Genomic DNA, 18,974 nt, shown 5'->3' with positions numbered 1-18,974 from the left:
ATTGTAAGATGCATATTTCTTTTTTTCTCCCAATATCTATTTGTTTTATTGAAGGACATACAGTTCTTGAAACTTCTAGAATCAGAAAATGAATTATGGCTTAATATATATACATTTTTATATATTAAAGCTACATTGTGTAGGATTTTCTCCCATCTAGCGGTGAAAGTGTATATGACTAGCAACTGAATATTACTTTCTAGCCCCTCCCATCCCGAGGGCGTTTTAACTCCGCCGGCAGTCGCAAGTAATCTCCCGCTCGCATTCGCCACGGTGCCACTGAGTGTAAAAACGCGTAAGGCAAAGCTTGAATTTCCAGGTATGTCCCTCTTTGGCTAATGTATTTTGAAGATGGAGGCGCAACATGGCTGCCGGCATTCGACTGCCTCACCCGTATTTATTATAAATGGCAGATTTACACTTACGAGAATACTTGATAAGTTGATAGAAGTAATTATACATTAATAAGCACATATAATTTTGAAAGAACAAAGTGTTTTTTTGCTAAGAATCAACTTAAAAAATTACACAGTGTAGCTTTAAAGTTTCTGTTAATAAAAAAAAGCTTATAACAAGCAGCTTTTGTCATAATTACCGCAAAATTGCTGAAAATATCTTAGCCTATGTGAGAGGGCCTTGAATAATCGCTTTAGACAACAAGGAGAATTAAAGTCAAAGAATGGACAGACGTTAAATGCATTGTGAATGTCATGATGTCTTCGATGTTGGTATCTAAATACAAAGAAAGAAAGAAAGAAAGAAAGAAAGAAAGAAAGAAAGAAAGAAAGAAAGAAAGAAAGAAAGAAAGAAAGAAAGAAAGAAAGAAAGAAAGAAAGAAAGAAAGAAAGAAAGAAAGAAAGAAAGAAAGAAAGAAAGAAAGAAAGAGTGGCATACTTGGTTGCTTTGGACTGTGATTTCTTCCCTTCTTCTTTGTTTTTTACTTTTTTGACTTTCATTTCACGCGGGACGATGTCCTCAAAGGCCGAATGCAAGACCTGTGTAAGAATGCAAGACCAGTCAAGGACTGCATGTGGAAATACAAGTAAAATTAAAATGGTAAAGCCAGCTCAGGGGACAGAAACAAACCTCTGCGGTTCGGATTTTGTGTGGGTTGAGTGGCCGTTCGTCATTGTTACACTCCACGTCTGCTAACCTGAGCATGTTATACACAGTATCTCCTGTGACCTGCAGACACAATCACACATGTGACAAAGAAGCAATCCAAGAGGGCATTTAATTCAATAAAACATTGATCATTATTAATTGATAGATGAGTACTAAGACTTAAAGAAATAGTTCACCCAAAAATGAAATGTCTTTTACTGTACACTCCAGATCAAAAGTTCATCTTCCTTCAAAATAGCCATTTTTTTATTGTAATATATTTTTAAATGTAATTTATTTCTGTGATCAAAGTTGAAGTCAAAGCTGAATTTTCAGCATCATTACTGCAGTCTTCAGTGTCACATGATCCTTCAGAAACCATTCTAATATGATGATTTGATGATCAAGAAACATTTCTGATTATTGTCAATGTTGAAAACAGTTGTGCTGCTTAATATTTTTATATTTGTAAACAGTGAACTTTTTTTTCAGGATTCTTTCAAAAGAACAGCATTTATTTAAAATAGAAATCTTGTGTAACATTATAAATGTCTTTACATTCACTTTTGATCAATTTAATGAATCCAGTTGCTAAATAAATGTATTACATTTCTTTCAACAACAAAACAAAAAAAAATCATACTAAACCAAAACATTTGACCGGTAGTGTATTTTATCAGAAAGTCCTAGTCTGTTTTCATTTTTGAGTGAACTGTCCCTTTAAATGGGTCATAAAGGCATAAACTGCAAGCACAAATCTTGTGAAACATCACCTTTCCAAAAATGGTGTGTTTGTTGTTAAGTTCATCAGCCCGTCCAAGAGTGAAGAAGAACTGGCTCCCATTATCATGCGGTCCAGCGTTTGCCATGGCAACCAAACCTCTCCGGTTGAAGCGTAATCTGGAGTGAAATTCATCCTGCATTGGGAAAGATAAACCTTTAAAACTACAGCAACCTATAATCCTATAAGATCATTACAAATCACACTGTCCGACATGGATCTAATAAACTCGGGAACGACATGCATGTAGACTGTGTCAACGTCCGTCTTTGAAGCTCTCTCACTGTCCGACGTTTAGGAGCCACGACCACAGAAATCGCCACGGTTGCTCATCCTTTGTCTGGGACGGCCCAGAATCGTACCGGGCATTACACAAACATAGGTCTCTAATTGTATGCATGGACAAATGTATTTGTAGATCGTTAATTTCATCTTGAAAATAGCGAACTTGTCACAAGGGTCAAGACCAACCTTGAAAGTGCGACCGTAGATGGACTCCCCGCCTGTTCCTGAGCCCGTCGGATCCCCTCCTTGAACAATGAATTCTGGCACCACGCGATGAAAGACTGTGCCATCATAGTAACCTGCAAAACAGAAGCAATGTTTATGAAGAACAGTCCAGGTATTTGATTAAAAAACTGGCATTGTGACAAATTCCTTACATTTTATGTCTGCATATTTTAGCTTATGACCCAACTTACCCTCCATACAGAGCTGAGTGAAGTTCCTACATGCCTTCGGTGCTTCCTTAGACCACAGCTCTATATCAATATCACCTGCCGAGGTCTTCAGCAACACCTACATAGATAGATAGATAGATAGATAGATAGATAGATAGATAGATAGATAGATAGATAGATAGATAGATAGATAGATAGATGTTTTCTATCATCTGAATATCTATTGATATTTTGCAGTGAAACCTTAAATGTTAAAACTTTAACCTTTATTTTGTTGGTAATATTTCAAGATGAACATTAACTGGACTGAAGTGACATAGGTTTATTTGATTGTCAATACATAAAATGTGAATATTTATCAAATAAGATACATCAGGCTTTTGAGGACTGTTATGTGTTCATCTTTCAGTCGTCATTGTATTGTATTGCATTGCATTGCATTATATGTTTTGACCCCCAAAATAAAAACTACAGAGCTTTGATCATAAACCTACGCATTTAAATAATATCTCAAAGACATATTATTGGAAGTTATAGACTGAGACATTTTATTTAAGTATATGCTATACAGTTATAAAGATCTCAATGATTTACATAAGAATTTCGTCTTCTTGGCCTTATACATTTTTCAGCAAATGCACAAAATTGCAATTTGTTTGCCCAGTTTGGGTCTCTGAATAAAGCTGAGGTGTTTTTAATATGACCTGCATATTCTCCTGTATCATACTGTACGATGTATCATGCCTGATGTATCAAATGTGATTCAAAACAAACAAAAATGATAAAATAAGTAAATAAATAAATGTAATAAAACGAATTATTTGTTTCCATGGAATATTGCTTCGTTGCTTGATAATTGCTTATATGAACAACTAAAAGAGAAGTTAACGTATCATTGTATTCATTATTTCCCATGAATATGAGTTTGAGATGATGTTAAAACTCACCTTTCCATTAGTGGGCGGCTCTTGAATATATATGTTGCTCATCTTTAACGCGTGTTATTATTCAAGGTATATTTCTCTCAAAACTGTTTCATTGGTTGATAGAAAAGGTACAAAATATACGCAGATATTAGAAGACCATAAGCACGTCTGGCAAATATGAACTATTCTCCTGTGATGTTTACAAGCGCATCCTGTCATGCCGACAGACAGTCTCGAGCGCTCGCTCTTCTTCGACCTTATCGCCCCCTATCGTCACGGAGGAAATGTTCATTTATCCCGTCAAAGAATAGAATTCACATCATGAATGATATAGTAAACGCTGTCTCGTCTTCTGTGTGTAAAACCTGGTTATAATACAGGTGTAAATTGTAAACCTGGGTGTAAATTCTCGAACAGACGGCTTGCAGTCGTCTGTGGTCCATGTTACTTTTCTCCGCGCTGTCTAGATGGACCTATCACATCCGATTGTGATTACAAAGTAAAAACATTTTCTTTAATCTCTTGATTTATTTGTATATGATTTATAAATCATTTGATTTAATATGCTTAGGATGTAAATGTCAAAAATTAAACAAAACAGACAGAATATTAGATTTTCAGATTTCAATGCGTCTCAATCTGGTCTCAATGCAGGTTTCGAGGCTCGAGCTCCCCTTAAACCTCTGTCCACATGACAGTAATTATTATCTTATGACATTGTGCTCTTTATTATCTATATTTCTATTGTGCTTACATTTTGAATGTATAATATTTGTCAAACACATAAGAGGGATTTAACGGTCTGTGAGGGGAACCACCGTGTGTACCGGGTGTTTCCAGCCGGAGTCTTTTAGCAAACGGTTTGATTTCATGCTTTGAAAAGCGGCGGAACCAAAACAACGAGTTTCTTATTTTTTATTTTGCTCTGTTATACTTCAGATCAATAAACAATAGAGTAACGTAGATAATGGCTGCCCAAGGTATGCTTTTGCAGATATTAATGGATTGTCCGCTAGTTTCAGTCATTGTAACGTTAGTCGATATGCCTCTGGATTGTTCTAGAAAGTATTATTTCACTTCATTATTATCTTCATGTGAGCTGTCGATTCACATCAAGCGCATATCTTTGCATGTCAGACTTTATATTTTACACCAGTTAAGGGTTACTGTTAACTAATGATTTGTACATTGATTTACATGAATTCATGTAAACACGTAGTTTTGATATAATGCAGGATTGATGTTGTATTAACGGTGAGGCAGATCAATCTTGAAATCTGTAGATAAGGACGATTTTATTAATATCTTACGCAAACACGTTTTCTTCTAGCTGGGGTTGGTTTTGTAATAATGTGTTCTTAAATTGACGTCTTGTGGCGATAAGCTCATTGAATTCCCTACCAACAGGTCCAAACAAAGACAACATCAGAGCTGGTTGTAAAAGATGTGGATATCGTGAGTATGACGATCATTAAATTAACTATAATTCTGCTCTATCTATCCTATCTATCTACAAAACATACATATTATTTTAATTGTGTTTTGCTACCTGTATGTCTTCTACAGATAAAAACATGCATACAGTTTAAACTGTTTTGTCTGGTATATCTATTTTTTGTCTGTCTATATGTTTGTCTGTGTCTATCTAGATAGATAGATAGCATATATCTATCTATCTATCTACCTTCCTATCTATCTCCGTCTGACTTTCTACCTGTCTGTCATCTATCGATAAGATAGATTTTTATTAGATAGATATTTATCTATCTATCGATCTATAGTCTGTAATCTATCTAGTTATCTGTCTATCTGTAATCTATTTATCTATCTGTTTATCTGTCTGTCATCTATCTATCTATTTATCTGTCTGTCTTCTATCTGTTTATCTGTCTGTCATCTATATCTATTTATCTTTCTGTCATCTATCTATCTATCTTATCTATTTATCTGTCTGTCTATCTACCTCTCTGTCTGTATGTCTCTATCTATTTATCTGTCTGTCTGTCATCATCTTCTTCTTTGTCGGTTTTATGGCAGGTAGCACCAACATTAAGGTGCATTATCGCCACCTACTGTATTGGAGTGTGGACCAGTTTTAAATAAATAAAACAACTAAAATATAAAACCATAATACTTCTCTATATTCTCTTAATCAGCTCTGTTCTCTTAAGATATAAAAATAAGCTCTCTAATCCATACGTAATTAAATGTTTAAGCTTTACTTCTTCCCTTCGCTTCATTTTAAGTTCATTTTTCATTAATTCTCTCTCATTTGTATGTCTGTCTGTCATTTATCTATTTATCTGTCTGTCATCTATCTATCTGTCTGTCATCTATCTATCTTATCTATTTATCTGTCTGTCTGTCATCTATCTATCTTATCTATTTATCTGTCTTTCATCTATCTATCTTATCTATTTATCTGTCTGTCTATCTATCTATCTATCTTATCTATTTATCTGTCTGTCATCTATCTATCTATCTATCTATCTTATCTATTTATCTGTCTGTCTATCTATCTGTCTGTCTGTCATCTATTTATCTATCTGTCTGTCATCTATCTATCTATCTATTTATCTGCCTGTCTGTCTGTCTGTCGTTTACACATATAAACATATTTTTCTTGTGTATATATTTGTCTGCATGTTAATAATGTTCAGCCTCACCATATTCATACTTTATCTCTTTTGTATCATCCAATGTTTTCATCAGCCGGACACCTTACTTTTGAATGCCGTAATTTTGTTCGCGTGGATCCGAGGAAGGACATTGTCCTGGATGTGAGCAGCACCAGCACTGAGGAGAGTGACGAGGAGGAGGAACAGGAAGCTGTCAGTAAAGAAAAGATCTTCGGCAGCAGCCAATCAAAAGGTTCCTTCACTGTTTAGGTTCCTTCACTGTTTAGACTGAAATGCTTTTTATTTCCACTCCTGTCGTGGGTCTTTTCTTCATATTATATTAAGAATTTCACTGGCACGTTTACCTGACTACTGAGGCATTAATTCAGATACATTTGAAAACAGTGTTTTCATTTCAAAACGCTCTCAGTCCACACTAGGGTTTTACAAAAGTTGGTTGGGACGGTTACGCAATACCGCGGTCACGTGACGCCTACCGCGGGTCTGAGCTTGTCTCCGTCATCACCGCAAAAGAAAAACACATTGGCCTGCACATCTGTGCACGTTGTCTCTAATCACATGGATTATGTCTAATGACATTGTGTCTTTCATGGATTCAAGGTTTTCTAAACAAAACTTATCATCAAAAGATGGAGCAAATCCGACCTTTCACGAGTTGGGGAACGCAATGTTGTTCCATGACACGCATAATAACATTCCATTCTAGAGATGCGCGGATGGGCTATTATTTCATCCGCAGCTGCATCACAAAACTCATCTTCCGTTCACCATCTATCCGCACCAACGTTTTTTTTAACCAATTTTTAAAACCGCACACGCCCGCCATCCGCTGATTGTTTTAAGGTCTATGTGCGATGCAAGGCGCTGCTGCCGCGAGCCACGAGGCTAGAAAGCTCTTGGCTGTTCTAGAAAGGAGACTGATCCAATGCAGCAAAGATATTTAACGGCTAAAGTTCCTGTATAGCCTATTGTCTTGTATCCCCAGAATTCCGATCGGCGCACAGGGACAAAAATAAATAAATATTTTCACAGAGTAAAGTCTTCTCTACGAAATGCACATTTCATACGGATTACATAAGCAGAGAGTAGTCCGTTTCTTTTTCGTCTTGAATTTTGTTTAAAAGTAGACATTTCAAGCTTTCTATTTATTTCTCATGTCTGTGAGGCAAGTAACCTATACGCGGAGTTTCGGTTCACTTATGAGACGAGCTCCAGTTCACGTGCAATGCAAGAGATCGCATCGGCGCCTCCACGTCCTTATTATATGTCTGCTATATTTGCTGCTTATTTATTAATTCCAGGCAATTGGTTGATGAAACAGTGATTTAAAATTAAGATACAATTTATACAAAACGAAATTCAATTTAAAGAAAGGCTTTCTACAAAACAAAACTTAATAAAGTGGTCAAAATCATGTCTGACCCATCTTATGATCCTATCTTACTCATGCTGTTCACTTTTCATATAATCAACATAGATTACATTTAAAAATAACATTATATTATGTAAACATAAATATGGAATATAATTAAAAGCGGTTTACCGCTATACCGCAGGAATTTCTTGCTTTTCAACCGCCGTAAGAAAAAATCCATACCGTCCAAGCCCTATCATCCACCATTATATGTTTGGTCTAAAACGCAAATGCTCTTATTTTTTGACGCAGGACAGAATTGCAAGTATATTTTCTGTCATCTTTGCAGGACTGTGATATGAAGAGTGAGCAAAGTAACATATTTGATCAACTGTGTGAAAGTGAATAGCTCATAACAGGCACAATAGCGGTATAAACATGCATATCTATCGGTTCAATATGCTTCATTGTTTTCAAATACCTCAGTTTTCACAGTCCACACTACAACGCCAAATTTGCCCACTTGGGAGAGCGTTTTCAAAAACTTTTGCAGGACAAAAAGGCCGTCTCAGTGTGGACGGAAGGCCAAAACGGAGAGAGAGAAATGCGTTTTTAAATGTATTCGTGTGTTCAAGGCCTCAGATTACTGTCAGTTCTCATGATTTAGCAGTCATCATTTGTCACTAAATGATTTTATGATTGTTTGGAAACTTTGTACACAGGTTCTCATGAAGATACCAGAAAAGAAAAGCATAAAAAGAAAAGCAAAGACAGATCCCATCAGAAGACCAAAAAGAGGTGCATATTTGATAAATCACAGCACTTTTTAACTTCCTTGGAATTATTGGTATAAAAAAAAGAATAAATGCATTTTAAATGTTGCATTTAAAATTGATTTATTAACATATTGTTTGTTACGATTACAATTAACCATTTAAACTCAAATCTAAGTCGATGTTTTTACTATTTATGTGCTTTATTCTTTCATATTGATAATGATGGGTTTGTTGTCTGTGTTCTTGTTTTTCCGTGTAGAAAAATCCAATAAAGAAAATAAAAAATAAATGTATAATTGACGTAATCCTTCATTAATAAACGTAGTCCTTCATAAATATGTGGATTTCTAAACAATTTAACATATGATACATTTTTCTGTTTTCATCTTTAGAATAGTGAAATCACATTTTTATAAATTTTGTATGTCATTATTAACGGGTTTGATGATATGTTTATTCTTTCATAACCTCAGGTCTCACTCATCAAGCGAGGAGGAGGAGGAGGAAGTGAACAAGAAGAAGAAAAAGCACAAGAGCCACAAGAAGAAAGGGAAAAAGGAGAAAAGGGAGAAGGAAAAGAAACACAAGAAAAAGCAGAAAAAGAAAGACACGGGGTCGTCCTCCTCCGACAGCTCCACTGAATCTTCAAACACAGATTGAAGCCGATAAGTTCGTTTATTTGAATCCGTTACAGGACCACACAATCACAGCCAAGAAGAAGAACTGTTGTGAAGCTATGAAACACCTTCTGCCAGAGCCATTTGTACATAATCCTGCAACAGACACCTCTGATCGATGGGCTTTTCTTTGTGTTGTTTCTGTATTTTGTATATAAATGAAATTAAAACAACCCAAAATCCTTTTGGGTGAATACTTTTACCACACTTGTGTTTTTATAATGCTTTACTAAAACTGCTGAAAATGACACATTTATTCTACAATAAAGGGTCATGGGCAATTGGTTTTCCTCTCTTTTTTTAAACTCTTAATAAAAAATAATAGATATGCCAGAAAAATAACATGTCAGAGCAGTGACTGGCAGCTATATTATACAGAAGTCATTATACTAAATATTTCACTACAGAATGCCATGACCAATCAGGACCAAGTATTCCAGGAAGCCGATGAGTAATGACGTTATCTTTATGTGACCTCACGTTTTCCTCTGGTTATCTTCAAGTATCTAGTTAACTCTTTCTGCTCATATCCAGGAGTGATATAAATAACCCAAACAGGAGGTTTAGCTGGTCTCACATTCATATTTTCCTCTGCTTAAATGCTTTATTATCCTTTATTCTGAGGTTGGAGCGAGATGAGTCCAGCCTCTTAGACTTTGTCAGGGAAGGGAAGGAAATGACCCTTGTACACAGATGACCAAACTCTTTCCTAAACTGACTCACCCTGTTCTGAAATGAGTTTGCTGATTTTCTTGCAGATTAGGTGAAATAATTCAATCAAATCTTTTGATTGATGTCTAGAGTTTATGTCCTGAGATAATGATGAAAGAAGTCTAAATACTATAGCATAACAGATATTACATAACGTTCAATATGTAAGGTGTTCCAGTACGGCAGGTATATTTTAAAATATTATTTGAAGAACCTTTCCACCAAATCAAAGTTATTGTGAAATAACCTATTTATCTTTAATTTATCTATTAATTAAATAAGTCTTTTAAAAGTTACTGTGAAATTACCTCGCAAAATATGTTTGAAAGGGGATTTTTGTGAGTGTATGGTGTGAGTAAAATAATTAACTTTTTAATTTGCTTCCTTCATTTACTTACAGTCATTAAAAAATGTCTATTAAAAATTTAACTGCAATTTTAAGGGATTTTAACTTTTTATCTTATAATGTCATCACTGCAGTCAGGAATAACATTTTTATGAGTGCACGGTGTAAATAAAATAATTTACTCATTTAAAAAAAAAAATGCAATGAAAAAAAAACTGTTTCTCAGAACTTGCCACATGTTTCTAGTTTTTTATCTAATATTTATATGGTATTTTATTTTAGCTTTATATTAATTAAGGGATAGTTACCCCAAAAATGAATATATATTATAGTGTATAATATATTAATGAATATAGTGGGTGAACTATCCCTTTAACAAAAATGTTTTAATAGTTTTAGTTAAAAATATTAGCCCTGGTATAAACAGCTGCCTAATGCTAATAGCAGTGTGTCCAGTGTACTCTGGATCTTTAAAGTCATAAAAAGTGTATGTGGTCACTATACTCATGGCAACCGTGGTTTAGTTAGCTAGCAATAAATCACTTCTGAGCTTCAAATTACTGAGTAAACAGAATCCACAATGTTACAAGTCACGTATCATAAGCCCACAGTCTGTCACTTTAATTTCCTAATAAAAGAAATAGTGATATTCATAAGAGTAGCTTTTTAATATTATTCCAAAATAGCTAATTATTAGTTCAATCATCATAAATCTATATAACGATATTGTATGTATCTCTGACAGATGAGAGGTGTGCCAGCACATTAGGCTACATCAAGGTGTGAAAGCAAATAGCAACTAATAGCAAGTTCTTGGAAAAACACATTTGTGGCTATTTATAACCATTATCTACGCTACAACTACTGACTTTGAACCTATAGGAAGGGCAATACATATTTTGATAATAGCGGAAGGGCAAGAAATATTTTTATAATAAATATAAATATATATAAAAGTAGGCTTCCAAAAAAGTAGGCTTGACCCTTTTCCATGCATTCCCAAGTGCGTGTCTGAACATGTGACTTTTCAAACCATATATAATCGGCATACTCTGCATGTTTCAACGCATAGAGGAATATTCTGACTCAACTGCAAAGGGGAAAAGAGAAATCAGGTAAAGCTACTATTAAATATTACCTACCTTTTGGGAAACTTAATAAATTCTACATGAAAATGTTAAAATGCCATGTCTGATTACAGGTTTGAAAAATGCTTTGAAAAAAAAAAATTTTGGTATTTTTTTTACATTGATTTCTTGATGTAAAATTCTGTTACCTGTCCTAGATCATGGAGATCACATCTCAACCTGGTGCATTTGAATCCAGAGAGTTTCACACAAGTTTAATGAGCTGCTTTGATGACGTGGGCGTGTGTAAGTGATTCCAATCAATGGCACTAAACACAAATATATTGCAAGTAAATTGTGATCTATACATCTATCCTGCTGATGTGATTTGCTTCTAAATCAATCATATGTTTTTATTAGGCTTTTGTGGCCTCTTCTGCCTCCCGTGTTTGGGCTGCTCCATTGCTAAGGACATGAATGAGTGCTGCTTATGCGGTCTAGGAATGCCGATCCGAAGTGTATACCGAACTAAATATAACATACAAGTTAGTATCTATCCATCTATCTATCTATCTATCTATCTATCTATCTATCTATCTATCTATCTATCTATCTATCTATCTATCTATCTATCTATCTATCTATCTATCTATGGCCTATTGTTTAGTTTTGACTGAATCGCATTTGGTTTTGTCTGCAGGGTTCGATGTGTAACGACTGGCTGATCATGAACTTCTGCTTAACGTGTGCTGCCTGCCAGCTGAAGAGAGACATCAACATAAGGAAGAGTAATGGGACACTGAAACCATGAGAACTGGAAGAGTTTCAGAGTTCTGCTATCTACCCGTCTATACCAGCGACTCCTTATGCATTGCTCTTGGAAACTAAAGATCAAAGAAAGTCGAAGGAGTTAACAATTTAATGCATAATGACAATGTCTTAAATATGATGGCTCCAAAAGAGTTTTTCTGTTGTTGTTGCAGTGATGCTATAGAATTTCCTGCATTGTAAATGTTCAATGTATGTTATCTTCATGGAACCATCATTGCCAATAAAGAAACTCGATTTTTAAGAGTGTGTCATAAGTTTAATTACGCCTCAATGGGCAAAACGCTCATGCTTCCACATTCATCATCTTATCATAAAATGTAGCTCAGGAAAGGTCCAGTGGTGTAACCAGCACATTACTGAGTATGTGATATTAGTATATTGTCAGTGTGGCCTGTGCTTTGTGTTGTGAAGCATATGAATTCCTGTTTATAGATTCAAAGAGAAGTATAATAATCGTAGTCAGTTTATTTAGTAGAAGTAAGTTTATTTATCCCCATAGGGAAAGCAGTTTGCAGCATGCTCACACAGACATTTAAAACATCACAGTTAGCATATACAAACAATAATTGGTGACACTTTATTTTGATGTTCTTTGAACATTCTGTTGACTATAAGTAACTTTACAACTACATGTCAACTTATTCTAACCCGAACCCTACCAGTCTACTAATACTCTACTAACACTCTACTAACACTCTACTAATACTCTACTAATACTATACTAACACTCTACTAATACTATACTAACACTCTACTAATACTCTACTAATACTCTACTAATACTATACTAACACTCTACTAATACTCTACTAACACTCTACTAACACTCTACTAATACTCTACTAATACTCTACTAACACTCTACTAATACTCTACTAATACTCTACTAACACTCTACTAATACTATACTAACACTCTACTAATACTCTACTAACACTCTACTAATACTATACTAACACTCTACTAACACTCTACTAATACTCTACTAATACTATACTAACACTCTACTAATACTCTACTAACACTCTACTAATACTATACTAACACTCTACTAATACTCTACTAATACTCTACTAATACTATACTAACACTCTACTAATACTCTACTAACACTCTACTAACACTCTACTAATACTATACTAACACTCTACTAATACTCTACTAACACTCTACTAATACTATACTAATACTCTACTAATACTCTACTAACACTCTACTAATACTATACTAACACTCTACTAATACTCTACTAACACTCTACTAATACTATACTAACACTCTACTAACACTCTACTAATACTCTACTAATACTATACTAACACTCTACTAATACTCTACTAACACTCTACTAATACTATACTAACACTCTACTAATACTCTACTAATACTATACTAACACTCTACTAATACTCTACTAACACTCTACTAACACTCTACTAATACTCTACTAATACTCTACTAACACTCTACTAATACTCTACTAATACTCTACTAACACTCTACTAATACTATACTAACACTCTACTAATACTCTACTAACACTCTACTAATACTATACTAACACTCTACTAACACTCTACTAATACTCTACTAATACTATACTAACACTCTACTAATACTCTACTAACACTCTACTAATACTATACTAACACTCTACTAATACTCTACTAATACTCTACTAACACTCTACTAATACTCTACTAATACTCTACTAACACTCTACTAATACTATACTAACACTCTACTAATACTCTACTAATACTCTACTAATACTATACTAACACTCTACTAATACTCTACTAACACTCTACTAATACTCTACTAATACTCTACTAACACTCTACTAATACTATACTAACACTCTACTAATACTCTACTAATACTATACTAACACTCTACTAATACTCTACTAATACTCTACTAACACTCTACTAATACTATACTAACACTCTACTAATACTCTACTAATACTATACTAACACTCTACTAATACTCTACTAATACTCTACTAACACTCTACTAATACTCTACTAACACTCTACTAATACTATACTAACACTCTACTAATACTCTACTAATACTCTACTAACACTCTACTAATACTCTACTAATACTATACTAACACTCTACTAATACTCTACTAATACTCTACTAACACTCTACTAATACTATACTAATACTCTACTAATACTATACTAACACTCTACTAATACTCTACTAATACTCTACTAACACTCTACTAATACTCTACTAATACTATACTAACACTCTACTAATACTATACTAACACTCTACTAATACTCTACTAATACTCTACTAACACTCTACTAATACTCTACTAATACTATACTAACACTCTACTAATACTATACTAACACTCTACTAATACTCTACTAATACTATACTAACACTCTACTAATACTATACTAACACTCTACTAATACTCTACTAATACTCTACTAATACTATACTAACACTCTACTAATACTCTACTAACACTCTACTAATACTCTACTAATACTCTACTAACACTCTACTAATACTATACTAACACTCTACTAATACTCTACTAACACTCTACTAATACTATACTAACACTCTACTAACACTCTACTAATACTCTACTAATACTATACTAACACTCTACTAATACTCTACTAACACTCTACTAATACTATACTAACACTCTACTAATACTCTACTAATACTCTACTAACACTCTACTAATACTCTACTAATACTCTACTAACACTCTACTAATACTATACTAACACTCTACTAATACTCTACTAATACTCTACTAATACTATACTAACACTCTACTAATACTCTACTAACACTCTACTAATACTCTACTAATACTCTACTAACACTCTACTAATACTATACTAACACTCTACTAATACTCTACTAATACTATACTAACACTCTACTAATACTCTACTAATACTCTACTAACACTCTACTAATACTATACTAACACTCTACTAATACTCTACTAATACTCTACTAATACTATACTAACACTCTACTAATACTCTACTAATACTCTACTAACACTCTACTAATACTCTACTAACACTCTACTAATACTATACTAACACTCTACTAATACTCTACTAATACTCTACTAACACTCTACTAACACTCTACTAATACTCTACTAATACTCTACTAACACTCTACTAATACTATACTAACACTCTACTAATACTCTACTAATACTATACTAACACTCTACTAATACTATACTAACACTCTACTAACACTCTACTAATACTCTACTAATACTATACTAACACTCTACTAATACTATACTAACACTCTACTAATACTCTACTAATACTCTACTAACACTCTACTAATACTATACTAACACTCTACTAACACTCTACTAATACTATACTAACACTCTACTAATACTCTACTAATACTCTACTAACACTCTACTAATACTCTACTAATACTATACTAACACTCTACTAATACTATACTAACACTCTACTAATACTATACTAATACTACACTAATACTATACTAATACTCTACTAACACTCTACTAACACTCTACTAATACTATACTAATACTCTACTAACACTCTACTAATACTCTACTAATACTCTACTAATACTATACTAATACTATACTAATACTCTACTAATACTCTACTAACACTCTACTAACACTCTACTAATACTCTACTAATACTCTACTAATACTCTACTAACACTCTACTAATACTATACTAATACTATACTAATACTCTACTAACACTCTACTAATACTCTACTAATACTCTACTAATACTATACTAATACTATACTAACACTCTACTAATACTATACTAATACTATACTAATACTATACTAACACTCTACTAACACTATAGTAATACTCTACTAATACTCTACTAATACTATACTAATACTCTAACGAGAGTTAGTCGACATGTAGGTGACGTTACTTATAGTCAACAGAATGTGTTAAAGTTCTCGTCAAGTTATGTCTCTCCGGTCGTCAAATCAGAGACTATTATGTAGACCGAAATCAAAGTTGAAAAGTAGGGGTGGCCGCGCGTTTTCAGTTGCTGCTCCAAAACTAAGGAATGAAAAGATAGAAGATAGTTCGGACCTGTTCGGACCTGTTTTTCATGCATCGGGATTCGGGGAACACAGTACCGTCAGTCCGATGGAAGTCATTCAAAAGCTGAAGATGAGGGATGCCTCTTATCATTCACAATGTTAGCTTTATTCTCTCTCTCTCTCTCTCTCTCTCTCTCTCTCTCTCTCTCTCTCTCTCTCTCTCTCTCTCTCTTTGTTAACTTAATTCCCAACAGTTTGTCATTGTTACCATTTTTCTTAGTTATTCCTTCTGAGCCTCTGAAGCAACTCAAACAGAATGTCATAACGCTTTCAATAAAAGCCTAATAAAACATAAAAAAACTCTTCTATGGACATTAAAATAGTCATTTCTTTAAGAAATACAATCTCTATTGTGTCTTCTTACTTACATAATCAGTCCACACATCCCATTTGAGTTTATGATCCAAAACTATACCGAGGTATTTATAATTTGTAACTAATTTAATTTGTTCCCCATTCATTTATGTCAGATGGGTTATATCATGCTCTCTCACTCTAAAATCAATGACTATCTTTTTAATTTTGAAGGCATTAAGAAAAGATTTTTATTTCTCACACCAGTTTAAAAAGAAAACCAAACCATGCTCTTCCTCCACATCGGTAGAAGGCTCACTAAACCAGTATCATCTGCATACTTGATGATAATAAATCTATTTTTAAAATAACTAGAACAGAAATTAGTATGGAGCATGGAGATAAGACACATCCTTGAGGTGATCCGACTGAAGTAATAATTTTATCTGAAATAGACCCTCCTGCGAGAACTTAACCTGCGAGATTGTAAAGTTAAGGAAATCCATCACCCATGTTAGCATCATGTCTAATGAGAATGATATTGCCAGGGTATCTGCGTGCTAACGTACTTGGGGAAATACAGTTAAAAGCGGATGAGAAATCCACAAATAGCATTTTAACATGAGTTTCTCTAAATGTGAATACAGCAGATGTACTACAGTTAAAATGGCATCCTCTTGCCCCCTTAGAGGACTGATATGCTATGAGATGAGGAGATATGTCTATGAGATTCTCTGCTTCAGATACAATGTATACTCTTTTACTAAACGTTCAAAACATCACTGGAGATGTTAGTGCTATTGGTTAAAAATCATGTACCGGTAATCGGGTCTAGAAACTTTTGCCACGGGAACTATTGTAGAAGTTTTCCATAAAGCAGGGAAAATACAAGATTTATAAAATACTCTAAAAATCTCAGTAAAAACTGGCGCTAACTGAACCGCACAGTGTTTTAAAACATTACCGCATATTTTATCTGGACCTGGGCTTTTACGGGGATTACATTTCTTAAAGCTCTGACTAACCACTATTTCATTCATATGAAAACCAGAGATGAAGTCATATGTGATTGGTGCATCACTGAGACAGCATTAACATCTCCCCTATCAAAACCACAGAAATATGAGTTAAGCTGAGTGGCCATCTCTTCCTCCTCACATCTGTCAAGTTATTCATAAAAAGAGGTTCGTACACAACGTCTTCAGAGCCTGTCTTTATTTAGCAAGCCCGTACACAGCAGCAATCGGCCCGTGTCTAAACATAACTTCCCGCTCACCAGCCCCCGTACATGCGTCACCCCTTCTTACTTCAAAATAAAAGCATTCCTTCACTATTATACCATAATACCACATCTCCCTTTGAGAACAAAGGGTGGACTACCTTTGTCTCTGCAGGTCTTAAGGGGTTTATTCTGCCCTTTTGCTGGAAGACCCGTTCCTGATCTGTCCCATTTTCAAACATGAAAAACAGAAGAAGAAAAAAGATAACTTACACATTACCATACTGTGAACTATTACTTTAGCAGGCTGTGTTCTTCAAAACTTAAACTCTCAGGTTTCAGGTAAATGTAAACAGTAAAGCAGAACAATTTCACAATCACATTCACCTTTTCTCTTTTTAAATTTTTTTTTTTTTTTTAAACAAATAAATAAATCACCAATCAAGTCTCTGCGGCTTTCTAACCTCTCTCCCACACCTGGTCCACACAGTCTCTGTTGTGGGGCCCTCTCTGCTGGGTGATGTCGTCGTTGGTGGATCTGGCTCTGGTGATGTTGTCACTGGTGCATCTTCTCCCATCGGTGGCTCATCAGCATCAACTACCCCACTGTTGGTCTGCAGTGGCACCAAGTGATGCCGGTTCCTTCTCATTGTGCCCTGAGGCACCTGGACGATATATGAGCGAGGGGTGTTGTGTGTAGATAGCACTGTGCCCTGGACACGTGCATCGGTGATCCACACATCCTCCCCAGGTACGAGTGGCTCCAGGTTCCTCGCGCTGTGTCTCTTGTTGAAGGATTTTTCGTCGTTCCCCCTCTTCTCCCTTTCTTTGGCCTCCAGCGCATAGTAGTCAGGCAAAACTGGATTCAGCAGGGTTGGAAGGACAGGAACTGTAGTGCGGAGGCGGCGCCCCATCAACAGCTCGGCTGGGCTATAGCCGTTCTGTAGAGTGGTTGCTCTGTAGGCCAGCAATGCAAGATATGGGTCTGATGCCTTTGTTAGCAGGTTTTTCACAGTTTGTACAGCGCGTTCCGCCTCCCCATTGCTCTGGGGAAACTTGGGCTGCTCGTGATGTGCACAAAGCCATACTCTGCTGCAAAGGCTTTAAAGTGGCTACCAAAGAACTGGGGCCCATAGTCACTTTTAAAAACTTCACAAAATCCAGGACGAGAAAACATGGATTTTAGGTGCACCACAACATCTGTGGACCTTGTGGGTGTCAGCAGCGCAATTTCCACATACCTTGAGAAATAATCTACTACTAGTAGATAGGTCTTGCCTTTCAGCGTGAACAGGTCAGCTCCCAAAGTTTGCCAAGGCCTGTCTGGCATCTCCGTTGGCATCAGCGGCTCTTTGACGTTCTTTCTCTCTTGAATGCAAGTTCTACATTTCAGTACCATATCATTCAGCTGGCTGCTGAGCCCTGG

The 18,974-nt window shown here is 35.0% G+C and overlaps 3 protein-coding genes across 3 annotated transcripts in view; 2 read left to right on the top strand and 1 right to left on the bottom strand.

The window, feature by feature from the left end:
- The window catches only part of cwc27 (CWC27 spliceosome associated cyclophilin), a 45,628-nt gene extending 41,869 nt beyond the window's left edge, over window positions 1-3,759 (bottom strand). The window contains exons 1-6 of the mRNA XM_079598711.1: window positions 3,513-3,759; window positions 2,587-2,683; window positions 2,357-2,469; window positions 1,878-2,021; window positions 1,087-1,185; window positions 895-995 (exon numbers count right to left, since the gene is read on the bottom strand). Of these exons, the coding sequence (XP_079454837.1) occupies window positions 895-995; window positions 1,087-1,185; window positions 1,878-2,021; window positions 2,357-2,469; window positions 2,587-2,683; window positions 3,513-3,554 (596 nt within the window). The 5' untranslated portion in view covers window positions 3,555-3,759. The remainder of the gene's footprint in view (window positions 1-894; window positions 996-1,086; window positions 1,186-1,877; window positions 2,022-2,356; window positions 2,470-2,586; window positions 2,684-3,512) is intronic.
- A 379-nt stretch (window positions 3,760-4,138) lies between these two features.
- On the top strand, window positions 4,139-10,182 carry srek1ip1 (SREK1-interacting protein 1). The gene is made up of 5 exons (XM_079599831.1): window positions 4,139-4,471; window positions 4,899-4,946; window positions 6,204-6,362; window positions 8,207-8,282; window positions 8,734-10,182. The coding sequence occupies exons 1-5, from the start codon at window positions 4,459-4,461 to the stop codon at window positions 8,918-8,920; spliced, it is 483 nt and encodes a 160-aa protein (XP_079455957.1). The 5' UTR covers window positions 4,139-4,458; the 3' UTR covers window positions 8,921-10,182.
- Window positions 10,183-11,060: 878 nt separating this feature from the next.
- On the top strand, window positions 11,061-12,019 carry LOC306991689 (placenta-specific gene 8 protein-like). Its single transcript, XM_079599778.1, has 4 exons — window positions 11,061-11,109; window positions 11,280-11,367; window positions 11,482-11,606; window positions 11,762-12,019. The coding sequence occupies exons 2-4, from the start codon at window positions 11,283-11,285 to the stop codon at window positions 11,870-11,872; spliced, it is 321 nt and encodes a 106-aa protein (XP_079455904.1). The 5' UTR covers window positions 11,061-11,109; window positions 11,280-11,282; the 3' UTR covers window positions 11,873-12,019.
- Window positions 12,020-18,974: the final 6,955 nt, after the last annotated feature.

This window comes from Phoxinus phoxinus, assembly GCF_949152265.1.
Source record: "Phoxinus phoxinus genome assembly, chromosome: 23".
NCBI lineage: Eukaryota > Metazoa > Chordata > Actinopteri > Cypriniformes > Leuciscidae > Phoxinus > Phoxinus phoxinus.
This window is presented reverse-complemented; position numbering and strand designations above follow the sequence as displayed.

What these genes read in the sequence shown, in the direction of transcription:
- srek1ip1 (XM_079599831.1), top strand. An exon ending in TTGTAAAAGATGTGGATATC is followed by an intron (nt 4,947 to 6,203) that starts GTGAGTATGACG and finishes TGTTTTCATCAG; the next exon opens with CCGGACACCTTACTTTTGAA. An exon ending in CATCAGAAGACCAAAAAGAG is followed by an intron (nt 8,283 to 8,733) that starts GTGCATATTTGA and finishes TCATAACCTCAG; the next exon opens with GTCTCACTCATCAAGCGAGG.
- LOC306991689 (XM_079599778.1), top strand. Translation starts at nt 11,283, where the DNA reads ATGGAGATCACATCTCAACCTGGTGCATTTGAATCCAGAGAGTTTCAC. An exon ending in CTTTGATGACGTGGGCGTGT is followed by an intron (nt 11,368 to 11,481) that starts GTAAGTGATTCC and finishes TGTTTTTATTAG; the next exon opens with GCTTTTGTGGCCTCTTCTGC. An exon ending in GAACTAAATATAACATACAA is followed by an intron (nt 11,607 to 11,761) that starts GTTAGTATCTAT and finishes TTTTGTCTGCAG; the next exon opens with GGTTCGATGTGTAACGACTG.